General features: G+C 43.1%; 2 protein-coding genes across 3 annotated transcripts in view; both read right to left on the reverse strand.

Moving 5' to 3' along the window:
- wwtr1 (WW domain containing transcription regulator 1) overlaps positions 1-6,465 on the reverse strand; it is a 62,983-nt gene extending 56,518 nt beyond the window's left edge. The window contains exon 1 of one of the 2 annotated variants that reach the window (XM_014123631.2): positions 5,587-6,465. In XM_014123631.2, the coding sequence (XP_013979106.1) occupies positions 5,587-5,990 (404 nt within the window). In that variant the 5' untranslated portion in view covers positions 5,991-6,465. The remainder of the gene's footprint in view (positions 1-5,586) is intronic. The other variant, XM_014123630.2, reaches the window with a different exon arrangement.
- A 6,459-nt stretch (positions 6,466-12,924) lies between these two features.
- On the reverse strand, positions 12,925-18,351 carry commd2 (COMM domain containing 2). The gene is given in 5 exon segments (NM_001140395.1): positions 12,925-14,283; positions 16,454-16,627; positions 16,832-16,914; positions 17,052-17,129; positions 18,158-18,351. Coding segments are annotated over 5 exon segments (603 nt in total). The 5' UTR covers positions 18,225-18,351; the 3' UTR covers positions 12,925-14,082.
- Between the last annotated feature and the right edge of the window lie 6,275 nt (positions 18,352-24,626).

The raw sequence follows: 24,626 nt of genomic DNA on the forward strand, positions 1-24,626 counted from the left end.
AATGAGCTGGTTTGGTTGGTCTAATCCAAGCAGTGGCTCGGAGTCTGTTCCTGTGGGTCCGTCCATGCATGCTAGTGTGTATAAAACACACACACCTTCTGGCAATAACTTCTCAGCCGGAACCTAAAAACTGCAATACATAAGACTTTTTTGGAGACCTGACCAAAATAGAAAAATGAGTTATAGATCTATCACTCATTGAAAGCAAGTCTAAGAAGCACTAGATATCTTATGTATGCTATTTCTATGCTTCCTGTTATGAAGTTTTGTTTTTGCATCTTTTACTTTGGGTTTTGTACACCAGCTTCAAACAGCTGAAAATATTATTTTTTGGGGGGTTTATGTAAAATATATTTCACAGCGGTTTAGATGGTACAATTATTCCCTACAATATACTTGCTTGTTTTGTCACAAACTGAAATTAGGCAACCTACTAGAATTTTAGCAACCAGGAAATGCCAGAACACTACAGGCTACATACTCTGCTTGCTGATTGGTCAAACCAATCACAACATGGCTGATATTAGTTATGCATTAACATAGGAACACTACCAATAAATTACAGCTACACCAAATTCCATTTAGAACAGATTTATGGCAGATTAATGTGCTTCTGTTTGAAGCCCTTTGAAGACACTGCACCCATCATTAAGTGGCAAACTCAGGCTTAATTACAGACTACCCTTATTCCCAATTATTTTGTAAGAACAAAAAAAACTATCCAAAACATTGAGGAATTTCCTAGTAGAGCAGACACTCTGGTATGCAGTGAGACAGCCTTGTGATTGAGGCAGGCACACACACACAGCCTTGAGTACGCAGACCAGATGAAAGCACTAAGCGATGCTCAGAGCCATGGCGTAAACTAGACAGCAGACATGCTGGGGTCCATGTTTGTACATAAAGGGCTCCAAGCAGTAGAATTCAAGCTAAAAGCCAGGATTCAATACGGGCCGTGGAATGTCCGATTGAGCCAACATCTGCAGTATTGGCGTAGTAACAGTGCCTTTAACATGGTGCATAGCTGAACAGGGGGCAAACAGATTGAACCCCGGCCGAAGTCTCACCGTTTATCACCTTCATTCTCTCCCATCTTGACTTTCACCTCTGCCTCAATGTACCAGGACAGACTGTTCAAATCTCAGTCCTAACCCCAACCCCTGTACTAACACAACCCAACAGAGAGAGAGAGAGAGAGAGAGAGAGAGAGAGAGAGAGAGAGAGAATGGTTAGCTAAACACTGAATAACTTCTGCTCTTCTCACAGCATCAGTCACCTCTCCTCTAGTCCAGAGTCCAGTGAGGACAAAGCCACCCCCGCTGATCTCCAGCTCTCTGTTATCACTATCATTTACACTATCACCTCCTCGATCGCTCGCACTATCATTCTATCACAGACCATTATCACTCACTTTACAGTAAGTTACTCTACTGTAAACCCAGCCAATGCACTGCTATATTAAGCCAGCTAGGCAGCTCTTCCTCAGTCCAGCTTGGGAATGCCCGGTTAGAGACCGGAACACTGGTTAGGGTGTAGAGTGGATGTCTATGAAGGGTCTCAGTCCATGGTAATGGGCTCCTGTTACAGTGGTGGTGAAGGTGGGAGCATTGGGATGGGTTTGAACACGTTTCAGTTGAGAGGAAATGGGAAAACTGGGAGAGGTTGAGCGGGCGACACAATGTGTTAGTTTTACAGTTACCACATCCTGACTGGATAAAACTGGACTGTCACTCATTTAGCTCTATTCACTGTCAATTGCACTAAGCAATAAATTCAATTGTGTCAGCTGTTGCATTGTTTTCACGACTGTGCGGGTGGGTGGGGAAGGGGGGGTAATAGATTAAATAATTGACTTGTGGAAACACACACACTGGGTGGATGTGAGAGAAGCACAAGACAGTAAGGATGTTTGACCTATGACCGGGGGCTACTGTCATCATGCAGGATTTCCTGCAGAGCCAAATGGCAGGACTCTAAAACCATAAAGGCTGTAGTCCTAGTCCTATTCATTTGATGATTACACACATTGTATCCCATCCTTTTTGGGGGCATTCTAATGTAAAGTAAAATTCCCGGAATAGAACACCGAAAAAAAAGTTCTGAAAAAAAACAAATGAAAAAAAAAAACTCATGCCTCAAAGAGCTTCAAAAGGCAGACAGGAGAGGAGATGGAGAGGCAGTAGCCTCCATAACAAAGAGCTCAGAGTGAAACTTGCAGATCCAGCAGCTCCGGGCCAGCCAGGCAGACTTTGTTTTCCTGCCTGGTTAATTGCAGGGTGCGGTGGGGCCGGGGCTCCCAGCTTTGTTGCTGGTGACAGAGCCAACTGTGAAAACCTCTGCAGGAGCAGGCATGTTCACACCCCCGGCTGGGACCGAGAGAGAGGAGACAACTCCTGGAGCCTGGGGTTAGACTGCAAGCGTTCCCTCCCTCTCCTCCCCCTCTCCGCAGCTCCTCCCCCTCTCCACAGCTCCCAAAAAACAGCCTCAGCCACTCCTCTCTTTCCCTGCCCCCCCCTCTCTTTCCCTGCCTCCCCCCTCCCTCTCCTCCCCTCAGCTCCTACCCCTCTCCACAGCTCCCAAAAAACAGCCTCAGCCACTCCTCCTTTCCCTGCCTCCCCCTCTCTTTCCCTGCCTCCCCCCTCTCTTTCCCTGCCTCCCCCCTCCCTCTCCTCCCCTCAGCTCCTCCCCCTCTCCACAGCTCCTCCCCCTCTCCACAGCTCCCAAAAACAGCCTCAGCCACTCCTCCTTTCCCTGCCTCCCCCCTCTCTTTCCCTGCCTCCCCCCCCTCTCTTTCCCTGCCCCCCCCTCTCTTTCCCTGCCCCCCCCTCTCTTTCCCTGCCCCCCCTCTTTCCCTGCCTCCCCCCCTCTCTTTCCCTGCCTCCCCCCTCTCTTTCCCTGCCTCCCCCCTCTCTTTCCCTGCCTCCCCCCTCTCTTTCCCTGCCTCCCCCCTCTCTTTCCCTGCCTCCCCCCTCTCTTTCCCTGCCTCCCCCCTCTCTTTCCCTGCCTCCCCCCCTCTCTTTTCACACCCTTCTCTTTCTCCCTGTTGTTTTCACCCTCCTTCCTCCCACTTGTCCAACCCCCTCACCTCACTGTGTTTTTCCCCCACCCATCTCTCCTCTGGGAAGTTATCTAGCTAATGAACAGCCAGACCTCCTGATCAGTGCTCTCTCTATTTTGTGGTAGTTCTCCTGACGGTCAGTCAGGATGCAGCCAGCCAGGCAGAACAGGCCAAGCCTCTCTTTTATTTTAATTAACTAGGCAAGTCAGTTAAGAACAAATTCCTATTTACAATGACGGCCTACCCTGGCCAAACCCGAACGACGCTGGGCCAATTGCGCACCGCCCTTTGGGACTCCCAATCACGGCCAGTTGTGATACAGCCTGGAATCGAACCAGGGTGTCTGTAGTGACACCTCTAGAACTGAGACGCACAGGCTTAGACCGCTGCGGCAACTCAGGAACCCCGAGCTCTCTGCTTTACTTTTCAGCCCAATGGCTGCCTGTTTCCTGGGAACACCCCCCCCCCCCTGACAGCATTGTTATTCATAGTTTTACCTGCTCAGTTGGTGTTTAGCATGCTAGTAGATACCCATAGACGTCGCCATTATGCTAAAGCTAGTTAGCATTGGCTTTGCAAAACTACCTCCAATTTCCTTCATATTGGACACAGACATAAATGGTATCCTAGTTCAGGGGTAGGCAACCCTGTCCCATGTACTGCAAGATTCTGTTCCAACTAGGCACCATGCCTGACCAACTGAGCTAATTAATCAGTTCAGTGATTGCCTGCGGCACTCCAGGACCAGGGTTGCCTACCCCTGTACCTGCTCATCTGGCTCTGGTAAAGTAGATAAAGGGACTCTGCCAAAATCCCCAACTATCCCTTTAAGCTAATGTTAAACGGATACTGATTACCTTTGGAGACAATGGGCATCGGGCTGTTGATACTGTACTATTGAGTAATCAGGGAACAGAGGCTCAGTGAATGTGTATGTTTTAGCAGAGGGGCCCTCTGCTGCCCTGAGGCTGAATGGAGAGTAAACCAGGGTGTGTTCTCTCACACCTTCTATAATTACTGCTCTTTTGGAGGACCCCTACCACCCACACACACACACCCACCCACACACACACTTCTGCCTTGAGTCAGGTAGCCATGGTGACCCCTGGGCCAGGGAAGAATGGGTCTGCCTGTTCGTCTCGTTCTTCACAGAGTCAAGAGTCGCAACACTCATTAGCATTGAGACTGACGGTGTCTCCATCAGGAGAGATAGGGAGATACGAGCCAGCAGCACTGATAAGGTAATCACTTTCTTATCAAGGTGATCACAGGTAGGTGTGTGTGTTTAAAACAGGTGACAGAACAGAGCCTCTTCATTGATTTAAATACTGACATTTTCAGTCACACACACACTTCAGTACACCGTGGGCATGTGCTGAGGTGAGAGGTGAAAGGTCAGCGTGACACCTCAGTGTCCCTGTGCATGGGTGAGGATAATAAACAGAAGATACAGCCATTGTGGTTTAACCGGCTGGGGCTCAGAGAACGAAACCAAAGACAACTTCACTGCTGTTGCATAACACACTAGACTAGAGGTGGTCTGTTATCACGCTGCCCATGGAGATACGTCCCTTACCGAAATGGGAAAACTTTCCATTGAGAGGTTTTCATGTTATTATATGGCATAGCACAAAACATTGAATAATTATGGGAATGAGATTAATCTATTTAAAACAAAAGCATTCAGCCAGTGTGAAAAGTTTGACACAGAGCACTAGGGGTCCACTGCAAGCACAGACAGGTACGGCTCACACAAATGACTTGATGCTAACTACAGGCCGTTCCGTATTATGTTAGACCTGTGTGAATAAGGGGATGGCATTATAAAGTTTTAGCTGACAGAGCCAAACAAAGCCAAAAATTGTGTATTCTGTCAAATTTGCCACATAGGTGTTCAAAAGGGACAATCGTTCTGCACAGTGATCTGAAGCTTTTGCTGTTTACACTCAAGTTACACTGATTTTTCACAGTCCACTTTATAAGTCAAATCAAAATCAAATCAAATGTATTTATAAAGCCCTTCTTACATCAGCTGATATATCAAAGTGCTGTACAGAAACCCAGCCTAAAACCCCAAACAGCAAGCAATGCAGGTGTAGAAGCACGGTGGCTAGGAATAACTCCCTAGAAAGGCCAAAACCTAGGAAGAAACCTAGAGAGGAACCAGGCTATGAGGGGTGGCCAGTCCTCTTCTGGCTGTGCCGGGTGGAGATTATAACAGCACATGGCCAAGATGTTCAAATGTTCATAAATGACCAGCATGGTCAAATAATAATCATAGTAGTTGTCGAGGGTGCAACAAGTCAGCAACACAAGAGTAAGTGTCAGTTGGCTTTTTCATAGCCGATCTTTGAGAGTCTATCATAAGTCTATCATTTCAGATGAACCAATGTCATTCGAAGTGAGTTTTACACTGACTGAACTTCAGATCTGTGGTGCTTTAAGGATTATGGAGTTTAGTTTTTTTTAAGGACTGAGGACTTTACCGTGTGTGTTTTCTGTGGAATAATAAAAAATAAAAAACTTACTTGAGAAAGTACTTCTGTCCGTTGGACGTGTAAGCCATCTCCCATCCAGGGGGCAGGGGCAACTCCTCGGCAACATCGAAAGACTGGTGGCGGATGTGCGAGTGATGTACCGGGCTTGGAGTTGGGTTGGCTCCCAATCCAATCTGTAGAGTCGCGGGCGAGGAATGTGACCGTACGTGTTGTACGGTGAGCCTGGGCGGGTGACTGCCCGAATCAGTGCTCGACTGTCGGGAGTGAGATCCAGAATCTGGCTCCTTGAAAAAAGAGTCGGGTAACATTTTTTTCCTCCATGAACTGGGTTTCGGGTTCATAACCGAATTAAAAAGCGCCTCGAGATCCGTATCCGAGTCCTGCGCGACGTGGATAACTTGTTGTCCTGGCATTGGCTGAAGTGGGTTGCTCATTTTGTCTTAATGTAAAAGTTAGAGCAATACAGAAAATATAAAAACGATTTAAAGTTGAGGCTTTATAGAAATATCAAACGTTGAGCCTTCTGAAGTAGGCCTAGGCTACTCTCAGGCAAACTTTTATGAACCCTCTGTGTGGACAAAAATAGTTCACCTTTCTGCCGTCAAACTCGCAATAAAACTATTCTGTAAGATAGAGAACAATAAAAGGTGTCCCTACATGAGAAAAGTAACTTTCCCTTTGCTCCGGCTAGATGAGGTTGCTCCTGTCCTGAAGTTTGGAAACTTTTGTCCGACTGACGCTGTGTCAGCAGCCGCTCATGAATAATGCATGACCTCCGGCGGGCGCTACCGGGATAGCAGTTTCACGGTTACCGGGCTAGCAGTTTCACGGTTACAAAACAAACATCTCTCAACTGACAAACTACTGACTGCGGGTGTAACAATGACGCAAATGATTGAAATAGTTCAAAACTCAACGCCACAAAGTTGCGGAATAGAGTTGTTGCGAGATGGTTTTTGTAACAAATCACAGCTGCTTCTTTCCGTTTGGAGACGGTCCTGTGATCAGCTCTAAACTAGTTATTTACTGAAATACAACCATTTAAGTAGATTAAGTAAAGTTAATCTAAAACTGTCCACAGAGACGAAGATGTCTGTGTTTTGAATGTTCTGTAGAAGATAATGACTTTATTGGGGTGAAAAAAGAACAGCCGTGAAATCGTTTTGAATGTCTCCTAACTGATTGTCATACAACAGCCCCAGTGTGGGTGTGAAAACGTTACCCTAACCATCTGTTCAATAACCATTTGAAATGTGAGCGCTTGGTGCCCCGTCCTAGACACTCTGACTGAAATAAATGTTTCTCTGTGATTTGCTAGAGTATACATAAACTATGCAGTGATCTCTTCGAAGTAGGTTTCTCATACATTTCGCCATATATAGTAGCATGAATGATAAGCCCTCCCACGCCAGTCAGATACACTACTTTTTCTCTTTGTGAATTTTCAATCCCACGTATTCTTTAGTGGTCCAGTCTATAGTGTGGTGAGTGGCCTGTATTTGATAAAATGACAATACACTGTGCTTGCAATCGTTTCATTACTATGTCAACACATTGGACTCATGGTGAATTTTATCAACACGTTTTTTTTATTTATCTAGGTGAATTTTTATCCCCAAAAAAGTTTTAGCTATTTGAATTTTAGCCAATGTTTTTTTATGTGAATTTGATCAAATGTGTTTTTTTTATTTTTATAAAAAATATACACTAATGTGGTACACGGGGCAGATATGCCTTTGGCTCAACTGATAAAAAAAGATCAGCATTAGGGTATTGGAACACAGTGGGCTAAATTAAGCTCCATGTTCATAATGATGATAAATGGATAAGAGTTTTGTTTGTTTACTTTTTAGAATAGATTCCTATATGCTGCCCAGTCGGTGGCCCTTCAGGTCTTTAACCATTGTGTGAAACTGTAACACGGGCCACGATAAAAGTAACCAGAAGCCCTTGTACTCCACACAGGGTGCAGCTGTCCTTTGTAATGTCAGATGCTAAGAGATGGCGTGTGCCACCCTGTAAACCAATCCCTTTGATGGACAATTACTCTGTCCTCAACAATGTACCTACCAAGCAGCCATGCACTCCTCAGTCTGGCTGGCCTTGGCTGGCTGGGGGGGGTCTGGGTTCACTGGTCTGTTTCCGGCCTCAGACCACCAACCCCGTCATGTCAAAGAAGTAGTGCCCTACAAGAGTACAGTAGAATCTTCTCAAGAGTACAGTAGAATCTTCTCAAGAGTACAGTAGAATCTTCTGGTACAGTAAAATCTTCTGGTACAGTAGAATCTTCTCAAGAGCACAGTATAATCTTCTGGTACAGTATAATCTTCTCAAGAGCACAGTAGAATCTTCTGGTACAGTAGAATCTTCTAGGAGTACAGTAGAATCTTCTCGAGTACAGTAGAATCTTCTAGAAGTACAGTAGAATCTTCAAGAGAACAGTAGAATCCTCAGCAGTACAGTCAAATCTTCAAGAGTACAGTAGAATCTTCAAGAGAACAGTAGAATCCTCAGCAGTACAGTCAAATCTTCAAGAGTACAGTAGACTCTTCAAGAGTACAGTAGAATCTTCTAGGAGTACAGTAGAATCTTCAAGAGTACAGTAGAATCTTCTGAGACCAAAAAGTCAATGATTTTCTCTGGATTGGAAGCTTTTTGGTCGAGAGGTAGACTATGTATGGTTGACTATAGGGTGCAGAATGTTGGTGTGTCCCACAAAATAAATCAAATGTATGTTTTTATAGCCACAGAACTCATACATACTGTACTCTTAGGGCGGCAGGTAGCCTAGTGGTTAGCGCATTGGACTAATAACTGAAAGGTTGCAAGATCAAATCCCCGAGCTGACAAGGTAAAAACCTGTCGTTCTGCCCCTGAACAAGGCAGTTAACCCACTGTTCCTAGCCCGTCATTGTAAATAAGAATTTGTTCTTAACTGACTTGCCTAGTTAAATAAAGGTAAACATAATAATACAGCCTGACCCAGTAGGTACAGCCACAACCCACCAGTCATCCTGATGTAACATTACATGCCTAACCAAACCCCAAGCTGTCTGGCATGCCAGGAAAAGCCCCGATCAAATGGAGGGGCAGTCAGTGAACAGGGATCATATTCAACCACATAACATCGACTACATCCATAGTGAAGACATCATTTGAATTGAAGGTCAATAAAGAATTAGAATTATTACGTAAGAGTCAGTTTCATTAAAGTTCATATTCTGTTAACTCATACCCAAATAATGCTGTTGACTCGTCTTATACTCATATTTGTTTCCAAAGCATAAATAAAACATTTAATAAAAATAAACTTTCAAAATCCAATTTCAAACTTGTATCTCAGACAGTTTAAAAAATGTGTGCTATTTTCTCATAGAGACTGATTTCATCCTGCCTCATTGACTGAACTGGACGATCAGCAGCGGGCTACTCGTGTGAATATTTTTTATGACCGGTATACGCCCACACCATTCCAACACAGAAAAGCTGCTTGTTCCTTCCAAAAAAGTTGTAATTAAAAGTATTTCACCCATACTGTAATTCATTATAGGTCATATTTTATACAAACCTGGAAACACTGGACAGTATCTTTAAAGGATTAGGATGAATCCTCTCCCACAGTATTCATTCTGTTTTTTTAGCTGTGCCTGCGACTCTGATTCTCTCACACACACACACACACACACACACACACACACACACACACACACACACACACACACACACACACACACACACACACACACACACACACACACGGCTCTGACTGTCGCTGAGATAAGCTCTCTGGTGATGTGCATCTGTCTCTGAGAACAGTTGACTTTGCCAGAAGTTCAGCAGATATCTGACACAGAAGCCCTTGCCCCTCCATACACACACCTCCACCCAACCCGTACCCTGAGAAACCCACCTGTCACTGGATCTCTCCTGAACTCTACAGCAGCCCCCTCAATAGTCTGGGGGGTAGAGGCAGATCTATGGGATACTTACTTGGGGGATCCCGAGTGGCGCAGAGGTCTAAGGCATTGCATCTCAGTGCTAGAGCCGTCACTACAGATACCCTGGTTCGAATCCAGGCTGTATCACAACTGGCTGTGATTGGGAGTCCCATAGGGCGGCGCACAATTGGCCCAGCGTCGTCCGGGTTTGGCCAATGTAGGCCGTCATTGTAAATAAGAATTTGTTCTTAACTGACTTGCCTAGTTAAATAAAGGTTAAAAAAAAAAAAATATCAGATATTTGTGTTATGCCTGTAATTAGCACAACATATGATCTTTCATCATCTTCTATATTAACAATGATCATAAGTTGATTGTTATTATTATTGCTACATTGTACTGGTATTTAATATGTTATTTATAAAGGATTTCTGAATGACTACATTCGACTGATCTAAAAATGTTCTTATACCCATCCGTTTTCTTTTAATGATACAATAACTTGATTTTAGTATTCAACCTCAAATAGCGCATTAGGGTCTGAACTGTGAATATGGTTCCAGGAAGTGCAGTAAGTTGACGTGATTACACACAGGAAGCACCTGTGTTATTGAACAACTGGGAGCTCGGAACTCGCCGACTTCTGACTTCAAAACAACTGGAAACACGGAAAAAGAAATTGCTCAGACTGGGAGAAAAACTAAATTGGTTTGAACAGTCATCCAAACTTGGGCCTCTTTCTAGAGCGCCGACTTTCCGACCTGAAGAGCACTGACGTCGTGATTTGACCTCGTATTGTTTGGAACACGGCATACAGTGCATTCAGAAAGTATTCAGACCCCTTGGACTTTCTCCACATTTTGTTACGTTTCAGCATTATTCTAAAATGGATTAAATGAAATGTTTTTCCTAAATCTAGACACAATACACCATAATGACCTGGCCTGCAATCACCCAGGACAGCGGAGTCAATCACCACCTTCCGGAGACACCTGAAACCCCACCTCTTTAAGGAATACCTAGGATAGGATAAAGTAATCCTTCTACCCCCCCCTAAAAGATTTAGATGCACTATTGTAAAGTGGCTGTTCCACTGGATATCATAAGGTGAATCCACCAATTTGTAAGTCGCTCTGGATAAGAGCGTCTGCTAAATGACTTAAATGTAATGTAAATGTAATGACAAAGCGAAAACAGTTTTTTTGTTAAATGTTAAAATTTATTGAAAATAAAAAAAACAGAAAAACCTTTTTTTCAGACCCTATGCTATGAGACTCCAAATTGAGCTCAGGTGCATCCTGTTTCCATTGATCATCCTTGAGATGTTTCTACAACTTGATTAGAGTCCACCTGTGGTAAATTCAATTGATTGGACATGATTTGGAAAGGCACACACCTGTCTATATAAGGTCCCACAGTTGACAGTGAATGTCAGAGCAAAAACCAAGCCATGAGGTCAAAGGAATTGTCCATAGAGCTCCGAGACAGTACCAAAACATTTCTGCAGCTTTGAAGGTCCCCAAGAACACAGTGGCCTCCATCATTCTTAAATTAAATAAGTTTGGAACCACCAAGACTCTTCCTAGAGCTGGCCGCTCGGCCAAACTGAGCAAACGGGGGGTGATCAAGAACCCAATGATCACTCTGACCCGATGACCAATCAGGCCTTCATGGTAGTGGCCAGATGGAAGTCACTCCTCAGTAAAAGGCACATGACAGCCCGCATGGAGTTCGACAAAAGGCACCTAAAAGACTCCCAGGCCATGAGAAACAAGATTCTCTGTTCTGATGAAACCAAGATTAAACTTTTTGGCCTGAATGCCAAGTGTCACGTCTAGAGGAAACCTGGTACCATCCCTACGGTGAAGCATGGTGGTGGCAGCATCATGCCGTGGGGATGTTTTTCAGAGGCACGGACTGGGAGACTAGTCAGGATCGAGGGAAAGATGAACGGAGCAAAGTACAGAGAGATCTTTGATGAAAACCTGCTCCAGAGTGCTTAAGATCTCAGACTGGGGCGAAGGTTCACCTTCCAACAGGACAACAACCCTAACACCTCCAGGCTGTGTAAGGGCTAATTGACCAAAGAGGAGGTGATGGAGTGCTGCATCAGATGACCTGGCCTGCAATCACCCAACCTCAACCCAATTGCGATAGTTCGGGATGAGTTGGACTGCAGTGTGAAGGAAAGCAGACAAGTGCTCAGCATATGTGGGAATTCCTTCAAGATTGTTGGAAAAGCATTCCAGGTGAGGCTGGTTGAGAGAATGCCAAGAGTGTGCAAAGCTGTCATCAAGGCAAAGGGTGTATACTTTGAGGAATAAAATATTTAGATTTGTTTAACACTGTTTTGGTTACTATATGAGTCCATTTGTGTTATTTCATAGTTTTGATATCTTCCCTACTATTCTACAATGTAGAAAATAGCAAAAATAAAAACCCTTGAATTAGTAGGTGTGTCTGAACTTTTGAATGGTACTGTATAATTTCAGGGCAGCAGGTAGCCTAGTGGTTAGAGCGTTGGGCCAGTAACCAAAAGGTTGCTAGATCGAATCCCTGAGCTGACAAGGTAAAAATCTGTTGTTTTGCCCCTGAACAAGGCAGTTAACCCACTGTTCTTAGGCCGTCATTGAAAATAAGAATTTGTTCTTAACTGTCTTGCCTAGTTAAAGGTTAAATAGAAATAATTCCTGAGCTTTCTTATATCTCCAAGATATAGGACAGACACTTCAAAACCTTATTCCTTATTTTTTTACTGTCTTTCTGACATTTCTGAATGTCTTATTCAATGCGCTATAGTAATATAGGCCAAATTCAATATTTCCCCTACATTGCAAGGGAGGGTAAGCTGATCTGAGATCAGTGCCTGGATTCTATCTGGTATGGTCTGGAGCCAAGACAGTTACAGTAACTTTCCAGCCACCATATTGGCCCAGTTCTATTTCTCCCCTAGTTCCTTCCCCCAGCTAGAATTCCATTCAGTATGAACTTCATAGGAGGGATAGGTACTGTGATAAGGAATCGGGCTGGGCCGGGCAACCCCCACAAAGGTTAATTTCCAGCTACTATATTCTCCGGCCTAGTGTGTCTTAAGACTGCCATAGGAGTTGAATTAGTCCTCAGTCAAGTTTCTGCTTTCGTTTTGCTGATAGTGGTGGTTTACCGATAACATACATCGAAATAAAAACATGAGCAAATAAGAGTTGATAGGCCTAAGTAGCTGTTTTGTTTAGTAGTTTGCCGATGGAGGTATTTATGTGTAATCACTCCCTATTTGAGAAGTAATACCATTATAACCAATGAACAGACATGTGTTCACAAAACATTGGCAAAAAATTTACTCACAAAAACCTGACTTCAGTCTTTGAAAAATGAATAGACGGCAATATCTAAATACTGTTCTCTGTTGCTCAAGAAACAGTCGCAGGTAAACATTTTAACTTCTTTGCTTTATAAAATTCAAAGTAACATTCAGCCACTCAAATCATCAGAAATCCTGGAAGAATACATCAGTCAGACACGCAGAAGTAAAACAAAACAAAGTTAACAATTGATGTATAACAGAAAGACATTCTGAATCCTTTACATTATACAGCACAGTGTTCTCTCACCGTCTCCTCATCTTCCTCCATAATTGACCCGTCGCTACGCCCGCCCCCTCCTTGGTTACTGTTGCAACGTCAGAAAACATTTCAGTGCTGCCCAATTCCCCATTCAACCACTGGCGACATCCCCTCACAATGATCTCAAACTGTTTTCTCTAATACAAATTCAATGCAAAAGCACTGCATGATTACGACTGAGGGCTTTTGCCAAGTGCTGCGTTTCCACAAGGTTAGAAAATATCCATCAACATACCACACTAGAAATGCCCAAAATAACTTCCCACCTAATTCTGATCTGGTTATTGTGATAGCTTAACTACTTAGATAGCCATTAGCTAAGTGAATTACAATTGCAGTGCCTTTACGCGTCTACATGTCAACACCTTAGTGTGGCCTCGTCTCCTTGTCTCCCTCCCTGATCGGAATAAAACTGCACAGGTGATAGCATACCCCAGGTGGCCTCTGCCATTTTTATTTCACTTATCCTGATCAGCTCTCCCAGGGCCTGTGTCCACAAAGCGTCTCAGAGTAGGTGAGAGCTGATCTAGGATCTGTCCATATAAATCTGATTCATTATGATCTAAAAGGCTAAACTGATCCTAGATCAGCTCTCCTACTCTGAGACACTCTGTGGGTACGGGTCTTGATCCAAACAGAGTAAAAAAGGAGACAAGGAGACATAAGCATTTTTGGCATCAAAGTTTATCCTATGTGAAAGCGGCCCATTTCCTATCCCTGCTATTCCTGATGCAGGGTAAGATGTAGCGCCCTCTGCTGGCAGTGCTCAATTCAATGTTGAGAAATAATTTCATGTCGGGGGGGACCCTATTTGCTCTTACATAGGGTTCCGGGGTCAAGGAATTGAACCCTGTTTGATGTTGCACAGGAATCTTTGTCCAAGGGACTCTATTTGATGTTGCACGCGTCCAGATCAGTGACGTCCCAGTTCAATAACGGACAATAGTTGTGTCAGTCAGAGGACCCTATTTGATGTTGCGTAGGATCCTGCGGCAATGGGTGGTCTTGAGCTCAGCCAGGGCTTTCTCCAGCTCCTGGATGAGGTGCATCAGGGTGGCAGGGTCAGTCTGTAGAACCTTAGCGTTCTTATCTCCTCCACTCTCCTCCAGGTGCAGCTTCATAGTCACTGTAGGCTTAACCTGCTGCCGGAGGGCACGACTGGCCAGCTAGTGGAGAGAGATGGGAGAGGGACTTTTTTTTACAAACTGAATTGATGTACCATCAAAGAGAGAAACACAGAAACACTTCACTCGCACACGGTTGCCAGGTCTAACTAGCCCCTCTCCCCAAAAAAATTGCAGCAAGTGGAATCGCCACATTTGTTCAATAACCCTTTTTCCATGACGTTATCAAGCCAATTAAGCAGGAATATCGACGTAACTTGTAATGACGTTAGAAGCAACATTTGGTTTTCATCAAAAATATTGCAAGCTAGGAGGTGACGTAATAAAGGAATTTGAATGTGTCGCAAGAATACAGCCCTTAGCCAAGGTATATTGGCCATATACCACAAACCCCTGAGGTGCCTTAGCTATTATAAACTAGTTACCAATGTAATTAGAACAGTAAAAATGGTGTCATGCCCATGGTATATAGTCTTATATAAACACGGCTTTCAGCCAATCAGCATTACGGCCTCGAGCCCGGTTTATAATTCTAAATAAATCCCTTTTGCACATGTGCATAACTACAGATAAATCTAACAGGAGATTGAGTGAGTTGGACAGAGGACCTCGAAACCTCTGCACAAGAAACACTTGAACGAACTTCCAAAAAACGAATGTTAATCTATTTTCTGGCAATTATGCCAGATGTTAAGACAAAAATATATATAAATAAATGTCAATCTCGCAGAAAGGCCATTTTATACTTGTCCTTTCAATAGGCATAGGCTACAGAGTAAAATCTAGGTTTATGATAGTAATTCACCCTTGCCATGGTTTGCTTAACGAGATGCAGGCAGACTATAGCCCCTGATAGAACTACATCTGATTTCAGATCGCCTACAGTAGCCTAGGCAAGATGTAGGCTAAACGATTTAGCAGCTTGCTTAGTTCAAATTGACAGAATAATTTAACAAATCAAAATTTGATTGCATACACATATTTAGCAGATTTTATTGCAGGTGTAGTGAAATGCTTGTGTTCCTAACTCCAACAGTGCAGTAGTATCTAATAATTCACAACAATACACAAACCTAAAAAAGTAAAAGAATGGAATTAAGAAATATAAATATTAGGACGAGCAAAGAGTGTACAAAGCTGTCATCAGGGCAAAGGGTGGCTACTTTGAAGAATCTAAAATATATTTTGATTCGTTTAACACTTTTCTGGTTACTACATGATTCCATATGTGTTATTTCATAGTGTTGATGTCTTCACTATTATTCTACAATGTAGAAAATAGTCAAAATAAAGAAAAACCCTTGAATGAGGAGCTGTGTCCAAACTTTTGACTGGTACTGTATATGTCTATGTATACAGGGCAGCAGCCTCTAAGGTGCAGGGTTGAGTAACCGGCTAGTGATCTCTATTTAACAGTCTGATGGCCTTAAGATAGAAGCTGTTTTTCAGTCTCTCAGTCCCAGCTTTGATGCACCTGAACTGACCTCGCCTTCTGAATGGTAGCAGTGTGAACAGGCTGTGGCTCAGGTGGTTGATGTCCTTGATGATCTTTTTGGCTTTCCTGTGACATCGGGTGCTGTAGGTGTCCAGGAGGGCCGGCAGTGTGCCCCCGGTGATGCGTTGGGATAACCATACCACCCTCCGGAGAACCCTGCGGTTGTGAGCGGTGCAGTTGCCGTACCAGGCGGTGATGCAGCCCGACAGGATGCTCTCAATTGTGCATCTGTAAAAGTTTGAGGGTCTTAGGGGCCAAGGCGAATTTCTTCACCACACTGTCTGTGTGGGTGGACCATTTCAGATTGTCAGTGATGTGTACGCCGAGGAACTTAAAACTTTCCACCTTCTCCATTGCTGTTCCATCCATATGGATGGGTGGTGATCCCTCTGCTGTTTCCTAAAGTCCACGATCATCTCCTTTGTTTTGTTGAAATTGAGTGAGATGTTATTTTCCTGGCATCACACTCCCAGAGCCTTCACCTCCTCCCTGTAGGCAGTCTTGTCATTGTTGGTAATCAAGCCTACTACTGTTGTGTCAACTGGAAACTAGATGATTGACCAATACATTTTCACCCGCGACATCGTTGTCAAAGTATCCCAATTTGTCAGGGAAACCGCAGACTTAGCAACCCAGCACACACACAAAAAAAGCACACACATAGACAGGCCAACAGAGAGACTGACAGACAGAGGAAACAAACGAACAACACAGTACCTGCACGTCCAGCCTCCACTCCAGGTTGTGGTAGTGTGGCAGTGAGGGGGTGAGTTCACCGAGGATATGTCGGATCTCCTTCCTGTTTTCCAGGTAGAGCTGCAGCAGCAGCTGGTTCAGCACCTCGGTGAAGCCCAGCACCAGCACTGAGTCCTGAAAGTCCACCTCAGAGATCTGCAACACATACACAAGGCAGAGAACAGGCTTAACATGGCAGTTCATTCCAAACTCAAAAATGCTGGTTTTCCGAACTCTTCCGAGAGCTGCCTCAATGTAAGTGTGCTAGTTAGAGACTAGCACGCTCCTCTGTCTAACTTCTCATCACTCAGTGTGTTAGGTGTTGGAAGGGTATAGGGTAGGCTCTAGGTACCCACTCACCATGAGTTTGGAGCTCTCGGTGAGCAGGTACATGAGTCCCTCCACACCATGCTGTACGGTCTCTGCGTCAACACTCAGCTTCCCTGAAGGACACAGTGAGGAGGGGAAACTAGTTAGCTACAAGTCTACCATGTAAAACATATTGAACAATTTAATGGAATGACAACTTTACATGGATAAAATGTTTTGTAGGAAGAATTATGCAAGTTTGGAAACTTACTGGCAGCCCCCTCATAGATCTTAGGGTTTGTTCCCTTTCGCAGGAACTCAACCGCTATTCGCCCAAATTCACCAACCACTGATAAGGAAAACAAGAAATGTTGCCTCTCAAACTTGTGGCAATGATCCTGTGACTCCTGTCCAGATAACCATTAGCCTACCACTAGCCTGGGCAGCAGCTAGTGGGCGTTAAAGTCTAGGGCCATAAAGCCCACTAGCGGCTGCCCCGGCTAGCCCAATAACGGACTAAAGGAGCCTAACGTTACTCCGTATTGTCCAAGGACTAATTATGTTAGCGCCTATTGACTAAAGTATCTTCTCGGACCAGTGCCGACGCTTGCTCTAAATATTAAATACGCATCGCTTGTGGTACGATTCTGGAAACCTAAAGAACGTATATTTCATATCAGCGAGAAATCATTTTCAAAAATGAAAAAGGTTAAATTACTACACAACTTTTATAGGATTAGGGCTCCCACACGGCCAAATTTCCATGTTACAGATCGAGTGGACTACCTGTGAGAATTAGCGATCTGCGTCTCCGAACACCGGTGTCAGTGTGTAAATAAATGTAAGACAGACGCCACAAACGTGTTGTCACTGAAAAATACACAGTTGCTATTTTTATGTGATAAAAAGTAATGGGAACCATGAGTATCGATTGACGTTTAGATTGAGTATTTGGCTGTTTTGGTTTCCACAGCCAATTCGCCTTTAAACAGAACATGTAAGGACATAGCACCTATCCCTCCTAGGGATATATATGAGCGACATAGCACCTATCCCGCCTAGGGATATATATGAGCATCCCCTTGCTCTCTGATAGTCTAGTGGATTTGACATATTGCTATACCCATCAGTCATTTCAGATCCACTCAAGGGGAATAGGTAGCTAGGTTGTTTCTGGACAGGCACAGTAACGTTACGGAAGTAGCTAACGTCAGCTAGAATAACATCTTGACAACAGACAGGACAATCTATGAATGTATGTTGGATCAAGACTCATAATGTTGCACTGTATTCGCTGGTTTAATAACTTTAAAACACAATGAATCTAGCGTTGATTTAGTTAGTGTAATGACATGTCATGCTAACACTCATATTTACCCGCAGAGTCCACCTCTGGCAGAAACCCCAGGTGCTCCTTATGTTCGTCAGATAACACCAACAGCATTATTATAAGTTATAGTCTAACTCTTATTGTGCAAAGTCGACAAATGTACCTAGTACAGAATGAAATGTTGACTTTTATCCGTTAGCTAACTAGGCTGATCAAAATCACATGACCAAATTGAGCCCATACAATCTCGAAAGAAACAAAATTGCAGCAGAAGAAAGGTTCCGGATTCCTGCCGCCCTGCTTATATTTGTCCTCTTACAAATGTTTAATGTAAATGTCTTTCTTGCATATCCCAACTCCCCCTAAGACACCCGCAGGGGGGGTCACGGCCAGGGCCACCATTGACAAGTTAAATGCCTTGCTCAAGAGCACAGAAACAGATTATATTTTTTTCCACCTCTTAAACGCTGGCATTTAAACCGGCAACCATTGGATTACTGGCCCAACGCGCTAACCTCGAGGCAGGACATTGTAATGACATAGGTGTTGAAATTAAGTTGTCGAAATGATCACTATTCTCTCTGGTATTCATCACAATAGGCCACACTATCACCAGGCACTTGGGGGGCTTCACATTTTCGTCATTTTAAACAGTGATAACAACCTAGGCATTCCAACCTTGTGATGTCTGGAGGCTGTAGAAAACACAGCTTTCAAGTAGGCTACATACATGCAGTGGTGGGAAAAGTACCCAATTGTCATACTTGAGTAAAAGTAAAGATACCTTAATAAAAAATTACTCAAGTGAAAGTCAACCAGTAAAATACTACTTCAGTAAAAGTCTAAAAGTATTTGGTTTTAAATATACTTAAGTATCAAAAGTAAATGTAATTGCTAAAATATACTTAAGTATTGATAAAATATACTTAAGTATTGAAAATAAAAGTATAAATAATTTCAAATTCCTTATATTAAGCAAACCAGACCGCATCATTTTCTTGTTTTGTTTATTTACGGATAGCCATGGGCACACTCAAACATAATTTACAAATGAAGCATTTGTGTTTAGTGAGTCCGCCAGATCAGAGGCAATAGGGATGACCAGGGATGTTCTCTTGATAAATGCATGAATTTCACAGGGTGGGCAACTCCAGTCCTCGAGGGCCTGATTGGTGTCACACTTTTTCTCCATCTCTAGCAAACACAGCTGGTTAATCAAACTGCAATCTAAACTGAAGATCATGATTAGGTGATTATTGGAGTCAGGTGTGTTAGCTGGGCCTGGGTCAAAGCTGTGACACCAATCAGGCCCTCGAGGACTGGAATTGCCCACCCCTTTAAGCATTCTAAATGTAACGAGTACTTTTGGTTTTCAGGAATAATGTATGGAATAAAACGTACATTATTTTCTTTAGGAATGTAGTGAAGTAAAAGTTGTCAAAAATATAAATACTAAAGTAAAGATACCTAAAAAAATATACTTTAGTACTTTCAAGTATTTTTTACTTAAGTACTTCACACCACTGCGTACATGTCTACACTCCAAGTTTTTCTATAAGTTGTACTGTACCACACTCTTGCAGTGCATACCATTTATAGATAAAAATAAAATACAAAAAATAATCACTGGAATGAACAATTTGTCCACAGATGGGTGAATGACTATGAATGAACATTTACACGTTCAATTCTTACTTTGTCTCCCTTTACTCGGTTACAGATATTTTTTATGAGTACAAACTTTTGTCAGTAATGTGTCATCAGTAATGGACATGAACCGAATGTAGCTAGACAATTTAGCAACTCTAGCCCAGACCTTAGAATTGCTTTACGGCTTCCGGTTTTATTTCCAAAATAAAAGTCTAGAGCTTGTTTTAGAACTGCATTCAATAATGGCGTTATACCAGTAGATGACTTAGTATAGGCTTGGGCCTTTAGCAAATGACTTGTGTGAGAATGATAAAGACACAGAAGAGCCTTGTCTAGAATAACCACCTGAGCTGCAAAATAGAAAGTAAATATTGTTCAGGCTAGGCCTATTCCGCAAGCTAAATATGCCATGCTGTTGTGTTATTTAATGGCCATATAATTGCATAATTTGTTTTTAACAGCCACGTGGGGCTATTGTGGTGATCATGTCACACTTTCTCCAGTATTTGGGAGCACAGACTGTAGGCCTTATGTGGTGCCAGGGCAACAACCTCTCCCTCAATGTGAGCAAGACAAAGGAGATGATTGTGGACTACAGGAAAGGAGGACCGAGCACACCTCCATCGACGCGGGCTGTAGTGGAGCAGGTTGAGAGCTTCAAGTTCCTTGGTGTCCACATCACCAACAAACTAACATGGTCCAAGCACACCAAGACGGTTGTGAAGAGGGCACAATGAAACCTATTCCCCATCAGAAGACTGAAAAGTTTTGGCATGGGTCCTCAGATCCTCAAAAGGTTCTACAATTGCACCATCGAGAGCATCCTGACTGGTTGCATCACTGCCTGGTATGGCAACTGCTCGGCCTCCGACCACAAGGCACTACAGAGGGGCCAAGCTTCCTGCCATCCAGTACCTCTATACTAGGCATTGTCAGAGGAAGGCCCTAAACATTGTCAAAGACTCCAGCCACCCTAGTCATAGACTGTTCTCTCTGCTATATTTAGCGGCCTGTGAGCTAGGGTCTCTTTTTAAAGGGAACCTCATAATAAAAATAGTTATAAAACACAAATAAAGTTATATATTTATTCCGCAAGACACCAGTACGCAAAATTATAGCCTAAATTGCAATGCCTACAAGTTGAAGGCCTATTTTTTATGTGGATAGGCCTAAATTAAACATTTAATTATTAAAGTGATAGGCTAAAGAACTTTAGAGAATTTAGATAATTTGGAATACACACATGGATTTCAATAAACATACGGATAAGACTGTTCAATTCTCTTTGATTTAGTTCCTATTGCAACTCAAAACAAAAGACTGAATGGATGACATAGTGACTGAACTGAACTGAATGATGAATTAGATGTTCAGATATGTTGGAGTGACGAACTACACGCATCACGCATGCTCTGCACTTTACTTGGCTAGTAGGCAAAGAGGCCTACATTGGGGTATAATGACTATGACTGTATGCCTCCAGAAGGGCATCTTCTGAGACTGAGGGGTGTTTTTCCCGAAGGCGCATGGTGCTGTGGTGCTGCATGGACATCACAAGCTCTTCAACTGGGCAGCAGTGTCGCGATGGAGGGAAGAACCTATAGGGAGACTACCTAAGACCACAGCAACAGAGTTATTGTAAAGTTTGGGGAAAAGCTTATGCCAGACTGTTTAACCTCTCCCTTGTTCATTTCAAAGTCTATATGTTCATGAACCGATTCATATAAATCATGTCACATTATTTTAAATTCATATTACAAAATACAAAATATCCTACAAAATATTATTTGGCAAGATTGAGTGATTAAATAAATATCAAAATATTCAAAAATATATATATTTTGAGTGGCTAAGAATCCAGTGGTCATACATAATTCATAGATTCACCAAATATTGCTTATTATTCTATGTTTCATTATTCCTGGTAGCCTAGTGGTTAGAGTGTTGGGCCAGTAACTGAAAGGTTGCTGAATCAAATCCCTGCGGGCACAAGGTAAAAATCTGTCGTTCTGTTCCTGAGCATGGCAGTTATTAACCTACTGTTCCCCGGGCGCCAAAGACGTTGATGTCGATTATGGCAGCCCCCCGCCCCTCTCTGATTCAGTTGAATGCATTCAGTTGTACAGCTGACTAGGTATCGCCCTTTCCCTACAACTGGTTATGATTGCAGACAGAGCCCAGACATGGGATGGTGCAATATTGAATTAGTCATATTTTGGTGCATGCATGGGGATGTTCTTTACCATTCGGCCATCAGATTAGCCACCAAATGCTCCTTATAAGACACATCACTGAACTCTATACTCCTCTGTAAACTGGTCATCTCTGTGCTGCTACCATGTTGTGTTGTCATGTGTTGCTGCCATGCTATGTTGTTGTCTTAGGTCTCTATGTAGTGTTGTGGTGTCTCTTGTTATGTGTATTTTTTCATTTTTAATCCCAGTCCCCACAGGAGGCCTTTTTGTAGGCTGTCATTTTATTCCTAGCGGACTGAAACTTCACTGTTGTAGGCATAACACAGCTAGTGCTATCTAGACTTGCGCTGGCAAACAAATGCATTACATTAGCTACCTAAATGTGACGCAAACTGGAGACTTTTAACTTGAAAACGTGCAGGATGTCTCTTTCCGGTTTCCCCGACTTCCGTTTTTTATACCGTGTTATGCTCGTTCGGGTAGCGCTCCCCACAGGCCGTTTGGTGAATGCTTTTTTGCTGTTGTGAGATGATACTGCCAAAACTCGGAAAGGTATCCATTGTACGTCAGAATTGCAACACACGACTTGTTCAAGGATAACATTTTAGTCCGTAATCGTAACATGGTGTTTGTATGTTCACTGATGAAATGTCACGTTTACGTTCATATTTCACGCATGGATTTTCTTACGATCCTAACAATTTATGTATGGATTTTCTAACGACTCGTATAGTAAATTACCAGTCAAAAGTTTGACCACACCTACTCATTCAAGGGTTTTTCTTTATTATTTACAGCATTGTAGAATAATAGTGAGGACATCAAAACTATGAAATAAAACATATGGAAGTAACCAAAAAAAAGTGTTAAACAATATTTTATATTTGAGATTCTTCAAAGTAGCCACCAATATGGCCAATATACCACGGCTCAGGGCTGTTCTTGGTCACGCGGCAACACAGAGTGCCTGGATACAGCCCTTTAGCCGTGGTATATTGGCCATATACTACAAACTCCAGAGGTGCTTTATTTCTATTAGAAACTGGTTACCAACGTAATTAGAGCAGTAAAAATAAATGTTTTGTCATACCTGTGGTATACGGTGTGATATACCACGACTGTCAGACAATCAGCAGTCAGGCTTTGAACCACCCAGTTTATAATCTCTATTAGGTTGCGACATAGCATACATCAACCCATGGTTGCGTGCCATGTCATCGACTGATATAACATATGTGGTTAAATTGATAGTGTAAAATACTTATCCAGACGTAGTAAGATCTGCCACGCCCATTTTGTCAGCTCAGGATATCCTCCACCCCTCATCCCTTCATCCCCTTTTCCCTGATGTCACAGTCACCTCCACACAGGATGCAGCTGTGGAACAGCAGTAGTACAATCTCTCAAACCCAGAGGCGCAACATCACAAGACTTCCGGGAACGCTTGCGAAGCAGACTTGGCAGACCAGGCTGGGGTTTGAGAAGTGTAAAAAAAAAAGATTTCTTAGTAAATATAAAGATAAAAATATGTTTACCTATAAAGCACACCCTAGTTTCTAGCCAATGTCTTAAGTAGCTTAACATGTTATTACTCCAACCACGTGAAAGTGATAAACAGACCTGCTTGCGCATGCGTAGTTCGACGCAAGAGATCGTTGGACCGGATAACTGTGTTTCTGAGTTTGAGTTTAGCTAACCACCTCCCTAGAACCAGTGGCGGACTTACCATTAAGCATGTCACATGCTTCCCAGTCAAAACAGTTTGCGTATATATTATGACCACATTTTTGTTCGTTTTAGTGTTCGGCAGTTTTTGGGTACGAGCACATTTTTTCTTGAGGTAAATCAAGTCCGTTAGCCGAAATCTACGTCCCTTCATCAGTGATTGGTCAACAGTAGTACTCCTAGTAGTACTCATAGTAGGAGTGGGAACTATGGGTCATTCACAGAGACACGACTAGTTTTCATACACATTTTTTCACTTGAGAATAACTGCGCCAAACATTTCAGATGTAAAATTGCGTGACTAAGACCTCTGCAAAAACATAAAAATGAATTACAGATTTATCTTAGATTCATTCAGACTATTTTGAAGAAGTGTATACTGGCGATGTTGTTGCTACGGCGGCTCAAGAAGGACAAACATGATAACACGATATCTACACTGAACAAAATGCTCAATGGGTGACATGTCTGGTGAGTATGCAGGCCATGGAAGAACTGGGACATTTTCAGCTTCCTAGAATTGTGCACAGATCCTTGTGTCATGGGGCCGTGCATTATCATGCTGAAACATGAGGTGATGGCAGCAGATGAATGGCACAACAATGGGACTCAGGATCTCGTAACGGTATCTCTGCATTCAAAATGCCATCGATAAAATGAAATTGTGTTCGTTGTCCGTTGTTTATGCCTGCCCATACCATAACCCCACCGCCACCATAGGGCACTCTGGTCACAATGTTGACATCAGCAAACCGCTCGCCCACTTGATGCCATACACTCTGTCTGCCATCTACCCGGTACAGTTGAAAACAGGATTCATCCATGAAGAGCACACTTCTCCAGTGTGCCAGTGGCCATCGAAGGTGAGCATTTGCCCACTGAAGTCGGTTACGATGCTGAACTGCAGTCAGGTCAAGACCCTGGTGAGGACGATGAGCACGCAAAT

This window comes from Salmo salar, chromosome ssa10, assembly GCF_905237065.1.
Source record: "Salmo salar chromosome ssa10, Ssal_v3.1, whole genome shotgun sequence".
NCBI classification, from domain to species: Eukaryota; Metazoa; Chordata; class Actinopteri; order Salmoniformes; family Salmonidae; genus Salmo; species Salmo salar.